Source organism: Chelonoidis abingdonii, chromosome 6 (assembly GCF_003597395.2).
Source record: "Chelonoidis abingdonii isolate Lonesome George chromosome 6, CheloAbing_2.0, whole genome shotgun sequence".
NCBI lineage: Eukaryota > Metazoa > Chordata > Testudines > Testudinidae > Chelonoidis > Chelonoidis abingdonii.
This window is the reverse complement of record NC_133774.1, coordinates 15,919,460-15,934,087: the sequence shown is the minus strand read 5'-3', so window position 1 is coordinate 15,934,087 and position 14,628 is coordinate 15,919,460. Positions and strand designations below refer to the sequence as shown.

The following is a 14,628-nucleotide window of genomic DNA, read 5'->3' as shown; positions in this document are numbered from 1 at the left end:
TCACTATTAAATGTGTTCAGAATGTTGAAATTAATAGTCATGCTCTACTCAGTGTCCAGGAACATACCCATTCATCTGAAAACGAAGCTGAACCTGTCAGTTTAATGTGACTGAGAGCTGAAGGCTAGATTTAAACTCTGCTTGAAAGACCAGTGTTTTATCCATCAAACCGCCCATCTTCTAAATCATCTATAAACCTTAATGAAAATAAATTTTGATTTAATTTTTTGGGGGGTGCAATAGGGTAAAGTTTTAGAATCTGAAAAATTAACAGATGGATATCCTGGTGAAGGGACCTACATACAAGAAGTGAGAGTAAGAAGTGGTCAACTGCCCGTGAATTATTTTTACGATAATGTAATAGATCAGGTTAAGCACACAAAACCCCATAATTCTTGGCCACTGTGTCACTTTGATATTCTATTATGTACAGTGTTCAGCTTTGATCAGCTCACCTAGAGAATGATTTACAGTAACAGAGACCGTCAAAGTCTTGAAGGGCAAAAAACAGTTTAGAGCTATGAAGGATTTACATATGAAGTCAGATTGTTGACATTCTTTAGCCTGAAGAGAGAGAATAAATGGTGTACAAAATAGTGAAGGGTATAGTGAAGACACTCAACAAAGGAATACCAGTGGCACTAAAGAGCAGTCTCTTTAAAATACATACCTTCTAAAGTAGTACTTTCATCTATGTAATTAACCTGAACCAGTAAAATCACTGCCAAGCAACTCATACAAATTCAGACTGAAAATAAGGTGCCCCTTTTTAACTGTAAGGGTAACTAACCATTGGTAATTTGCAAGGGTTAGATTCTCTATCACTAGCACTTTTTAAATCAAGATCGGATGTTTTTCTAAAAGTTAGGCTCAAATGCAAATAGGAATTAATTCAGGGAAGTTTTATGATCTTTATTATGCAGGTCAGATTAGATGATCAAAGTGGTCCTTTCTGGGCTTGTCTATGAATCTGTACAGTAATGGACTGCATAATTTACATTTTTCTTCAGACTTAATACATCTGTTTAGCATCTTGTAGTACTAGGTACGCCAGGTAATGCATGCAAAATAACGTATTTGGGGAATACACAGTGCTTACCCCAATTAGTAAAGTTTAAGCACAGGACTTTTTAAAGAGCCAAAGTGACTTAGAAGCATAAGGGAATATCCTTATTGGGACTTTTTATGATGATGTAAGTTACTTAAATGATTTTGAAATTTCCACTCAAAATATAAGAAGTTAAAAATAATAGAAAACAATGCAGACATACATAGCCCCTCTAAATTCACAGAGGAATTACCTGTGTAATTCAGTTCCTCATCCTCTGAATTGCACCAGAAATCTCTGCTGCTCCTTGAAAAGAAAAACATATAGTATGGGAGTCCTGACTAAGTTAGCAAAATACATATCTTTATTAACTTAGGGGTTTTTACTGTACTAGAACATTAACGAACTGAAACATAAAAAGTGGGGGGAAATGTACAAGATACTACATGTACCCACGGCTGTGGAAAATAAGTATATTATATTGAGATAGTGAGCTTGAAGACTTAATTGTTATGGATACACATGAGCAGAATTTAAGTTGCACATACAATCTGAACTTTAAAAGCAGCAGAGAATCCTGTGGCACCTTATAGACTAACAGACGTTTTGGAGCGTGAGCTTTTGTTTTTTTGCTGCAGGATGGCCACCTTAAGGTCTGCTATAGTGTGGCCAGGGGGGTTGAAGTGCTCTCCTACAGGTTTTTGTATATTGCCATTCCTGATATCTGATTTGTGTCCATTTATCCTTTTCCGGTGGTCACCATCCTGCACAAAAAAAACTGCAGCGACCGACTTCAAAGAGAAACGCTGAAGCTCAGTTCATAAGCAAATTAACACATCAGCCTGGACAAACAAAGACGTGAAAATCGGCTGCAATTACAGAACCCAGTTTCTCCTCCCTTGGTGTCAACACCTCTGCTGCTAGACACAGGCCCCATCCTCCCTTAATTGAGAACTAACCCATATCTCTAGCTTCTTGCTAGCATATATATACCTACCCCTGGAAATTTCCACTACCTGCATCTGACGAAGTGGGTATTCACCCACGAAAGCTCACGCTCCAAAACATCTGTTAGTCTATAAGGTGCCACAGGATTCTCTGCTGCTTTTACAGATCCAGACTAACACGGCTACCCCTCTGAATCTGAACTTTGTTTTCCCAGGCTTTTGAATATTTAAACATAACTTAACTTTCTTTCTCCATATTTTGTAGTATGGAATTCAGAGTTCTTTCTCACTTACCAAAGATGTAAAGCATATATTACTCATGCAACTGATGTGCATTGTACTTTTCTTTAGATCTCCCAATTCAAGGAAATATTATGGACAGTTTCTTCTAATTGAGTAGTCTAGCTAACTGGAAGAAGAGGGTCACTTGTGAATTCTTATTATAGTAAACATTTTCTGATTTTTGTGTTCTTTTTCAGTTTGTTTTCTTTGTTGTCTAAAAAACACAACAAAGTTTTGGAGCAAGCCACACAAACCTTGAGAGGTTCCCTCAGTTCAGATGACTCTCCACTTCCTGATTACGTGAGTATTGAATTTAATGTTTTAGTGAACTTCTCAAAATAGAAGCAGCAACATCCCTAAATCTGCAAAAGTTTATCAAAGTGTGTGACAGTGAGGCAACCACCAACACTAAAATATAGGAACCTCTCAAAATGACATCATGTCTGAAACTTTGTGAGAAAATGAAAAATATACTTACAAATGGCAAAACAAAACCACAGCTATTCAAAGCTAAGAAACCTTCCATAGCCTGTCAGCTTGCAGTTTTCAAGACAGTTGCAATCAGATGCATTTGGGAGATATAGTTAAAACCATACTTTAAAAAAAAAAACAACAACCCTCTTTGGCATCTACCAATATTTTAAAAAGCCTAAAATATTATGCAGATCTGCTCTTGAAACAAACCCTAATACATATTTGAAACAGCAGTGCCCAATATATGACTGAAGTTGTAGACCAAACTGGTGTTTTCTGAATATGCGTACACATGCACTTCTAAGGATCGCTTCCCATCTGGTCTAAGCCAATATCTGCAGACGGGACAACAAATTGAAAATTGATTACATGACTGTCAGAGAACTTCTTGTTTACTATACTGTTAATTTATACGACAAAGAAACTTCCTCCCATGTCTTAAATGGTATTATTTATACATTCTTTTCAAATGTCACTGGTTTATATTGGTTTACATTGGTACATTTTATTTTATAAATCTATGCAAAAATGTTTTTCCCAATTTATAAATTGCTATGTGTTTGATCATGGAAATATAACTATATTTTACCTTGAGTTTTAGTAAGCATTTCAGGAAACCAAATGCTGAGGGATTACAAACTGTACAACTCCATCTTCACATATTTCAAGCTTTTAAAAGCTTATGTACATTTTAGAAGATCTTTTATTAATTATTATTATTATTAGCATTATCTTAGAACCTAGGAGCTCCAGTCATGGACCAGAATCCAATGGTAGGCACTGTACAAATAGAAAAAAAAAAAAATAGTTTCTGCCCTACAAACCCTAAGTATAAGACAAGAGACAACTGATGAATACAGAAAGACTAATAAGGGAATACACGGAAACAATATTGGTCAGCACAATAGGCTGTGGTCTCAACACAGTAGCTAATATCTATTAAAACTATTACTTTTTATCTAACAGGTTATATTTTGAGGGCTCAAAATGGTTAATTTAACTAACAACATCGCTTGACTCGCATATCCAGGGGTGGCTCTAGGCATTTTACCACCCCAACCACAGCAGGCATGCTGCCTTCTGCAGCTTGCCTGCAGAGGGTCCGCTGGTCCCACGGCTCCTCCACAGGCATGCCACCAAAGTCAGCTTGCCTGCTGCCCTCACAGCGACTGGCAGAGCGTCCCAAGTGGCTTGCCGCCCCAAGCACACGCTTGGCATGCTGGTACCTGGAGCCGCCCCTGCGCATATCCTGGCCAGAGTTGTTTATATGCAATACACAAACAATGCCATTTTGCTATTCAAAAGCAGAGTGCTGGCTAAGGTTATTGAGTAAACAATCAGCATTTTTTCCTATTTAGTCTTGCTACCTGTGATGTGATATATTTCAGAGTAACTTCTTATAACACCAGTGATTTTATACTCTCCGATTTGTGTCTGTTGTGCTTTTGAGAAGTAAAACTCTACCCTTTAACATATCAACTGATTTGTAACTCAAAACATGGTGTTAAACAAACAAAAGAGAAAGTCACCTCTTAGCATAAGGAAAGAACCATATCATGTGTTTTATTAAAAGAGAATATAACATAAGTCTAAAAGCTCTTTCAGTTGCGTAAGCATGGACAAACAAATGTCCTTTAGACTTTGCAAGGGTCTCAGTGGGTTGGTGCTCTTCATAAGTGGTACTCTTTCCTTTGGGTCAGTTTTGAACCCATATCCCAGTGTGCTGTAAGGGGGCACTACACTGCTAGAGGTGCCATTTTAAACCATTCCTGAGCACTTATCGTTACACATCTCAGATAGTTTTTCGTAGGGATAATTAAGCTCAGTGCCTTGTCAAATTCCAACTTTGGGCAATTACAGCTCTACATGTTCAAATGCCTCTTTCAGTTACAGGAGTCTTCATGACCCGTCCTAAAATCTTGAATAGAGTTGCTTTGACTGATTTCAGCCCAGAAGTGGCTGTGTTTCAGTGGCAGTGGCACAATCGTTCTCTCGCTATCAAACCCATCTCACTGAAATATAGTGGAGTTTAAATAGCTAATATATGTAAAGCACTTTGAGATATTCGAATGAAAATCTGTATAGAAGGACAAAATATTTTACCGCTTGCACACATTCTTAACCAATGAATTATAGCTGTAATGACCTCATCTGGTTGCTTGGAAGGTGATAACTGTGCTGTCATGGAAAAGGGTGCTGATTTTAAGAAGAGACCCTTGGAATTCTGTCCATCCCTTCCCCCCCACCCCCACTCCCCAACCCAAGATGGGGGAAAAAGATGGTTGTTATTGGGAGCCTGGGGGATTACATCTAGTTTTTAAGATTAAAGATCTTTTTTATCTTTAGAATTCTCCCCCAAGTCTTATGAAATAGTTGATTTTAGGTAGAAGTTGAAAAACTCACTAAGGAACAAAATTTAAATTGAAAAATAATTTTTTATTCTACTAAGTTGACATGCATCACTTGTGCATAGTCAGTGCACATTTAGTCATGTTGGTTTGTTCAGTGTCTACATTAATATTAACAGCAATTATATGCAAAACTGGGATAGGGGCCTTATGGCAGCAGGTGCTTTACTTGCTGCTTGTTAGTATTTGGCCTTAGATGTTAAGTGGCAAGTTGAAGGCCTTTTGGAGCAGACTTCTGGAAGTACCCAACACCCATAATTGGTGTCAGACTTCTAGAAGTTCTCAGCACTCAGAGGTACCTGGCTGCTGAATTCTTTTGAATATCTACCCCTTTATTTTTACACTAGCCAATTACCAGCACTGAAAATTTAAGCCACCAATCTTCTATTTGGCTAGGTTATCCACAAACAACCAAGGTAAATTGGTAACTGGCCACATGGGGAAACTTCTGTAACTCAGCTGAGTTTAAAATTTGACATTTATATTTGGGAGGTAGAAAATAAGTGGATGTTTTCCAAAGTGAACCCTAGAAATACATCCTCATACACATATCAGTTAGGTGCTGGAGTTCTAAATTGTCCCATCTTTGGGGATGTCACCTAAATTTCAAAGGCAATTAAAAGCTTGTCATGGCCTGAAGTACCCTTTAGCAATTAAACCTCTGTCTTATTTATATAGCATTTGGAAATCCCTCAGATGAAAGGTGCTGTACAAGTACAAAATTTTATTTTTTTTCATCCCACAAGATCTATAGAGTAGCTACACAGTTGCTCAATACATACTTTTACTAAACATTTATTTCTTGGATACATTTTAAAGTCAGTCTCAAGAAATTCCTAGTGTTTTAGAGCACTCTGGTGCCGTATGTTGAAGGTCATGTGACCAAATCATATGAACTGTGCAAGAAAGTTCCTTTGCAACACATCTTTCATATGCGGGTCATATGACCCCATCTTTGAAAATACAAAATGATATCATGATCCATCCTCCAAAGCATAGTCCAAAATATGATGTTTCTGCATTAGTTAAGGGTTAGAATTGATCTACTTTTATAGTCAATAAGGAAAGTTTAAACAATATGAGCAAAGTAGCCCTGCATTTTGAGCCCAGTAGCAAAGCCTGATGGATTTGTGAGAACTGCTGATCAGAGCTGAATTTTTCCTGGCCAATTCCCAGTCTAGTGAATTATTTCTTACCTGCTGTGCAGAGCTAATGTTATTTGGATGCCCAGGATTCTACAAATGTCACTGCATTTCCTCCTCCTTTGTTAATAATCGAAATAAAACTTTGTAATTGCTTGATGAGATGTTTCTTTCAATTCTTTTTCTTTCTCAGCTTGTGCTCTATAATGGTGGTAAATGAAGTCCATTATTTAGATTCTTCTTTGATTTATCCTTGATTTATATGGTAAATAGAAAGCAGCTGTCTATTTAAGCATCTAATTCTTGAAACCCGTAGGCCCCTCAAGCATCATCTGGAAATAATGTAGCTTGTAAAACAAAGCTAAGAAGAAAAAGCAAAGTTTGTTTTATGTGGGATGAATGACTTCAGTTGAGGTCCTTCTAATTCGGCCATTATGAGGGTTATTAAAAAGCAGTATTACAAAAGTGGTTTCAACAAAAAGAATTTTTTGTAACTTCTATCTTGTTATTACAGTTGATTATAGTCAAAGCTGAAAGTACTTTATTAATAGTCCTTCATTTCAGTTCCCCCAACTGAGAACCAAAGGATCCTGTAATCTTGCTCTCTTATATATGGGTGGATGTTAAATGGTTCCCTTATTTCATTTAATTCCTTAAAACAAATAGTGTGTTAGAAGTCAAATCTACATATTTGTCTTGTATGTCTTGGCATCCGTAAAGTCTAGCTGAAGAAAGGTCTCTGAACAGAAATATTATTAGCTATCTTTTAAACAAGGTGAAACAACATAGAAAGCTACATATTTTATTCAGGATTTAATGACATTGCTGTTGATAAAAAATGACGGTACATAAGAATTAGACAACTTTATCTTCAGCATGTGTGATTTAATTTCAGTTTTGTTAAACTGCTGAAGCAAAATTAATGCTCTATAATATAGATTATTTCACCCTACCATGCCACTATATCTCCTGTCCTGTCTTTGTCCTTTAGGAATAAATTTTTGTGATGTTCTCTCAGCTTTGATCTCTTTAGACAATCACTTGATCTGTTAGCTGAGATTGCCAACAGTTGTATCAATTGAGGTGGTGGTTTTTGTGACCTGAACAAATGAGGAGTTAATCTGTCTACCAAACAGCCAACATATGAGACTTTCAGTCACTCAGTCTGGACAATGTAAAAACTGTAACTAAGAGATTGTAATGTGTTGGCACCATGTAAAGTCTTATGTGTTTACATGGGTACAACCTATAGGCAGCAGCTGTACCTAACAAAAGTTTGGTTATAGAGCTATATTAAGGTAGAACAAACTTTACTTGTGATAGTCTCAGCATCTAAAGAAGAACTGCATCACAATTGGCAATAAGCATTTCTTGCGAAGGTGAGCTGCCTATCATTAAATGAATAGATTGATTAATGAGAAATAGAACTAAGAAAACAGTCTTCTGTGCTACCATTTAGTAACTTTAGTAGTGTTTTAGACGTGAAACTAAACCACTTAGCCATCCAGATAGTAAGATATAGTTAATAATGTCTAGACCAGTGATGGGGAGCCTGAGCCCGCCAGGATAATAAATGAGACAGTGTGTTTACATTGACCATCCATAGGCACTGCCGCCCACAGATCCCAGTGGCCGTGGTTTGCCGTTTCTGGCCAATGGGATCTGTGGGAAGCAGTGGCCAACATGTTCCTAAGGCCCGCACCGCTTCGCACAGCTCCAGTTGACCGGGAACAGCCACTGGGAGCTGGGGGCAGCCATGCCTGCAGATGGTCAGTGTAAACAAACTGTCTCGCAGCCTGCGAGTGGATTACCCTGATGGACTGCAGATTGCCCTCCACTGGTCTAGACAGTAGTCTGTCGATATACTGTCTAGCAGTAGTTACACAGAGTGACTGTGTATTGCATTAGAGTTCCTTAATTGTATCCTTTATTATGCTAGCAGTAGAAGTTGTCATTTTTTGCTGAACGAGAAAAGGCTTCTCATCATTGTGCAGTATATGCCTAATATATACAAAATTATAAAAAAGAAAGTAATCTTCCTGGTATAGTGTTTACTCAAGAGTCATATTTAAAATCTATTGTTTAGCTGTGTTCTTTCCATTGAAGCTCTGTCGGCTTCTTTCCAGAATTATTTTCCTGTATAGTTTCTTCCATTTTTACTTGTCAAGGTCCCTACTTAATTTAAGCTTTTCAGGGTTTGATTTACCAAAATGATAGTATTTAGTTACATAATGTTAATGAATGAATAGCATTGTTTAGTATTCACTTACTCCTAAATGTTTGAGTCCTTGAATTTTAGACCTTTTTGTGGCGGCACTTAATAAGATTTCTACTGTAATTATGAAATAAAATGACTTATTATTGGAAGTTGCAGTACATAAAACAATATCAGATATTCGTGATTTTTTTTAACTTGGCAATGTCTGTTTAAGGTATGCAAAATCTAGCAATTTAGACCCCCTCTAATGTGATGGTTACCCAGTTTTGCACTAAATTATTTGTAAATTCTAAGGCCAGAAGGGACCACTGTGATCATCTAGTCTGAGCTCCTGTGTAGGAGAAGCCATGGAACTTCCCCAAAATAATTCCTAGAAAATATATTTTAGAAAAATATCCAATCTTTATTTAAAAATTGTCAGTGATAAAAAATCCACAGTGACTCTTGGTAAATTGTTCCAATGGTTAATTTACCCTCACTGTCAAATTTACACTGTATTTTAGTTTGAATTTGTCTAGTTTCAACTTCCAGCTGTTGGGTTGTATTATACCTTTCTCTGCTAGGTTAAAGAACCCATTATTAAATAATTGTTCCACATCTAGGTACTTATAGACTGTAATCAAGTCACTCTTTAATCTTCTCTTTGTTAACCGAAATAGATTGAGCTCCTTTAGTCTACAAGTATATGGCATATTTTTTAATCCTTTAATCCTTCTCATGGCTCTTCTCTGAACTCACTCCAATTTATCAACATCCTTCTTGAATTGTTGGCACCAGAAATGGACACAGGATTCCAGCAGTGGTCTCATGAGTGCCAAATACAGAGGTAAAATAACCTCTCTACTCCTACTTGAAATTCCCATTTATGTATCCAAGGATCACGTTATCTCTTTTGGCCACAGCATCACACTGGGAGTTCACTGTTCAGAGTCACTGTTTCCCACCATAGAGTCCTGCATTCTGTAAGTATGGCCTACACTCTTTGTTTGTAGAGTGTGGCAGAGCTCCGACCTTGTCCCCATCGATCCTGCGCTTCTAGGTGGTTTATGCTAGCCTCAGTGGCTCACTGCGACCCTCCATGTAGCCCTTTTCTCTCTAGGGCCAGGGTTACAGTCTGCTGAGCCCTTTTCATCATAAGCCAGCAAGAAGGTTGGTGAGAGAACTCTCACTGTCTCTGTTGTCCCTAGGGACTTATTTCAGAACCGTTTAGCCTCCTGTCCTGACAGGGGCCTGTCTTCCCCTCCCAGGAGGTGTTTCTGTAGTGGCAGATTGCGGGGAACCCGGGCCAGCCCGCAACCCCAGGTTCCGGCCCAGGGACCCTAGTGGCAGGAGCTGTTGGCAGCCGACCTTTCACTGTGAGAGTTGCTACATTTCCCTGGGCCACTTCCCCACAGCTCTCCCGCTTCTCTCTTCTTCACCCTTACCTTAGGGCTCCCTTACCGATGGCTTGAGGGTGTCTTCATTAACCAGCCCTTCAGCCGCACTTCCTCTCCTCTGTCTCCCTGGCTTTCCCCAGCCTGACTAGAGTGAGCCCTTTTATAATACAAAAGGGCCTTAATTAGAGTTGGGTTTTCACGTTACCTTAATGGCCTCACCTGACTCTTTGCAGGTTAATTGGAGTTAGATGTTCTCATTAGCCTGGAGTAGCCCCTGCTCTGGTCAGTCAGAAACAGAAAACTGTTCAGTGGCCTTCTACTATTTTGTTGTACCCAACTGGCCTAGGTCTATCAGAAGAGATGTATGTTTACATTTAGCCATATTAAAATGCATATTGTTTGCTTGCTCCCAGTTTACCAAGTGATGCAGATTGCTCTGAATCAGAGAACTGTCCTCTTCATTATTTACCATTCCCCCAATTTTTGTGTCATATGCAAACTTTATCAGTCATGATTTTATTTTTCTTCCAGGTCATTGATAAAAAATATTAAATAGAATAGGGCCAAGAACCAATGCCTGTGGAACCCCACTGGAAACAAACCTGCTGAATGGCAATTCCTCATTTACAGTTACATTTTGAGACCTATCAGTTAGTCATTTCTTAATCCATTTAATGTGTGCCAAGTTAATTTTATATCATTTTAGCTTTTTAATCAATATGCATGATATCAAATCTAACACTTTGCAAAAGTCTAAGTATATTACATCAACACGATTACCTTTATCAGCCAGTCTTGCAAGTTCATCAAAAAAAAATCAAGTTTTGCTATGATGGGATCTATTTTCCATAAATACATGTTGATTTGCATGAATTACATTACCTTCCTTTAGTTCTTCCTTAATTGAGTCCTGTATCAGCTACTCTATTTTCTTGCCCAGGATTGACGTCAGGCTAACAAGCCTGTAATTACCTGGATCGTTCCATTACCCTTTTTAAAAATTGGCACAACATTAGTTTTCTTCCAGTCTTCTGGAATTTCCCAAATGCTCCAAGACTTATTGAAAATCATATTAATGGTCCAGTAGCCTCTAAGCTAGTTCTTTTAAAACTCTTGGATGCAAGTTATTTGGACCTACTGCTTTAAAAATGTCTAACTTTAGATAGTTTCTGTTTAACATCCTCCAGAGATACTAGTGGAATGGATGGAGTCTTGTCTTCTCACCATGTGATGAGACTATATCATGTTTTTTTCCGCAAATACAGAGTAGAAATATTTATTCCACATTTCTGCTTTTTCTGTATTATTATTGATAATTCTACCATTTCCATCTAGTAATGGACTAATACCATTGTCAGGATTCTTTTTGTTCCTAATATATTTTAAAACCACCTTTTTATTGTCCTTTAATGTGCTAGCCATAGATTTCTCCATGTGTCCCTTGTCGATTTTCTACAGTTCCTAACTTCTGATTTATATTCATTACTATCAACTTCCCCTTTCTTCCATTTGTTATATATTATTTTTTTAATTTGTACAGCTGCTTTCATTTCCCCCTAAACCAGATGTGTTTTTAAACCAGCATGGCCTTCTTCCTCAATTGTAGAATTGTGGCTTTTGAGGCATCTAGTAAGGTGTCCTTAAATGATTCCCAATTATCATTTACATTTTTCTGATTAAATTCTTCCTGCCATCTGATTTAGCTCGTAATTGTTTTCAGCTTTGTGAAATTGGCCCTTTGAAAGCACCAAGTATATAAATTACTGGTCTGTCCTTCATTGTGCTTGCACATTATAAATAGGATCAAGTCATGATCACTTGTACTTAAGCTACCACTTATTTCTCGTTCTGTGATCAGTTCGAGGTGGAAGTCAAATTCAAACAGCTTAATGGGCCAAATCAGAGGTCCCGGATAATCTCCATCCAAGAATATTAAAGGAACTGATGCATGAAATTGCAAACCCAATAGCAAGTATTCTTAATGAATCTGTAAACTTGGACGTGGTACCCCATGACTGGAGAATCGCTAATATGGTACCTTTTTTAAAAGAAATGAAAAAAGTGGCCTGTTAAACTACAGGCCCATAAGTTTGACCTCAACTGTATGCAACGTCTTGGAACAAATTTTGAAAGAAAAAGTAGTTAAGGACATCGAGGTCAATGGTAATTGGGAAAAAATACAACATGTTTTTATAAAAGGTAGATCATGCGACCAGATCAACCTAATCTCTTTGAGAAGATAACCAATTTTCTACACAAAGGAAATGCAGTGGATCTAATCTACATCGATTTCGATAAGGCATTTGATACAGTTCCACATGGGAAACTATTAGTTAAATTGGAGAAGCAGGGGATTAATATGAGAATTGAAAGGTGGGCAAGGAACTGGTTAAAGAGGAGACGATAATGGATCATATTGAAAGGTGAATTATCAGGCTTGAGGGAGGTCAGTAGTGGAGTTCGACAAGGATAGGTCTTGAGACAAATCTTATTCAATATTTTCATTAATGACCATGGCACAAAAGTGGGAGTGTGCTAATAAAATTTGCAGATGACACAAAATGGAGAGGTATTGCCAATATGAAGGAGGATCAGAATATCATACAAGAAGATTTGGATTTGGACCTTTAAAACTGGAATCATAGAAATGGGATGAAATTTAATAGTGGAAAGTGCAAGGTAATGCACTTAAAGACTAACAACAAGAATTTTTTCTGTAAACTGGGGACATATAAATTGGAAGAGACAAAGGAGAGGAAAGGCTTGGGTGTATTGGGCGAGCACAGGATGACTATAAGCCATTGATGTGATGCGGCCATGAAAAAAGGATAATGCAGTCCTAGGATGCATTAGGCAAGGTATTTCCATTAGAGATAAGGAAGTGTTAGTACCATTATGCAAAGCACTGGTGAGACCTCATCTGGAATACTGTGCAATTCTGGTCTCCCATGCTTAAGAAAGGTGAATTCAAACTGCAACTGGTGCAGAGAAGGTCATCTAGGATGATCAGAGGAATGGAAAACCTACCTTACAAGAGGAGACTTAAGGAGCTTCGCTTGTTTAGCCTAACCAAATGAAGACTGAAGGAAAATATAATTGCTCTCTCTAAATACATTGGCAAGATAAACACAAGGGAGGGAGAGGAGTTATTTAAGTTAAGGGCCAATGTTGACACAAGAACAAATGGATATAAACTGTCCATCAAGAAGTTTAGGCTTGAAATTACATGAAGGTTGCTAACCATCAGAGTAGTGAAGTTGTGGAATGGCTTTTCAAGGGGACAAAAATTCTAACTGTTTTCAGAACTGAGTTTGATAAGTTTATGGAGGGGATGGTATGATGAGATTACCTACAATGGCATGTGACCCTGTTGCAATTGCTAGTAGCAAATATCTCCATCAGCCAAATATGGGACAATAGATTGGGAGGACTCTAAGGTACCACTGTGAATTCTTTCTCAGGTCCCAGGTCTTGACTGGTGGGTCTCACTGATATGCTCAGGGTCTAACTGATCATTGTATTATGGGATGGGAAAAGAATTTCCCCCCAGGTCAATTTAGTAGAGACCCTGGTGGGTTTTGCCTTTCTCTGCAGCATGGGACAAAGGTCACTTGCTGGTTTGAAGTAAACGGTGGATTCTCTATAACTTGAAGTCTTTATGCTTTGAGGATTTCAGTAACTCAGCTAGTCTATTACAGGCGTGGGTGGCTGAGGTTCTATGGCGTGCGATGTGCAGAAGGTCAAACTAGAGGATCGCCATTGTCTCTTCTGGCCTTAAAGTCTATAAGTTCCTCTTTACCGATTAAGACAAGGTTTAATTACAGAATTCTCCTGTGTTGGTTGCAACACTTTTTGACTTAGGAAATTGTCATCTATAATGTTTAGAAATTCCAAGGATGTTTTAGTATTGGCAGCATGAGATCTCTACCATATGCCACTCAAACTGAAGTCCCCCATGATCACACAGGTTTTTTCCCCCCACACTTATAGATAGATGTGTAAGGAGGCAGTTATCCTGTTCCCTAATGTGATTTGGCAGTCTGTAGCAGACACCTTAGTGCCCCATCTTGTGTTTTATCTGTTAGAACATTGATCCATAAGTATTCAAGATCATTTTCTTGTGAGTTATCAGTGACTCTGAAACAGGTAATGCCATTTTTGACATAGAGTGCCACTTCCTCTCTCCTTTTGCCCACTTGATCCTTCCTAAATAGGTAACTTATAACCATTGATCTTAACATTCCAATCATTCAAATCATACCAGCAGGTTTCAATGATACCAACTAGATAGAATTTCTGCTCATAAATGAGCAATTCCATTTCCTCTTGTTCGTTACCCATGCTCCTAGCACTGATATATAAGCAATTCAGGTATTTCTTCTCTTTGTGTCCTTTGGTTCCTTGATTAATTTTATTCTCTGCATTTCGATTTTGTATTGAGTACTTGTATTTTCCCTCTTTTTACCCTCTCTTTAGCTATTAGTTTAATCCCCTTCTGACTATTCTGGTTGCTGTCTGGATCTTGACAACCCTACACTGTTAGCGTATAAATGGAATTGCCATTTAACATCAGACTCTTTTTAGGGTGCTCTTCCCTCCACTGTGAATGCTGAGCTGCAGGCTATAAATATATTCTCTAAGTATTACTCATCCTCTCCCCCAGATGAATTATGTTTTAGCATGAGAGAAAATTACTCCTACCTAATCCCACAATTTTCATATAACCAAAAGGT

At 38.0% G+C, this 14,628-nt stretch overlaps 1 protein-coding gene across 4 annotated transcripts in view; it reads left to right on the top strand.

Annotated features, from left to right (window-relative positions):
- DYM (dymeclin) overlaps nucleotides 1-14,628 on the top strand; it is a 351,012-nt gene that overhangs the window by 251,979 nt on the left and 84,405 nt on the right. For all 4 annotated transcript variants that reach the window (XM_075066858.1, XM_075066862.1, XM_075066859.1 and 1 more), the window contains one exon: nucleotides 2,475-2,577. In XM_075066858.1, the coding sequence (XP_074922959.1) occupies nucleotides 2,475-2,577 (103 nt within the window). The remainder of the gene's footprint in view (nucleotides 1-2,474; nucleotides 2,578-14,628) is intronic.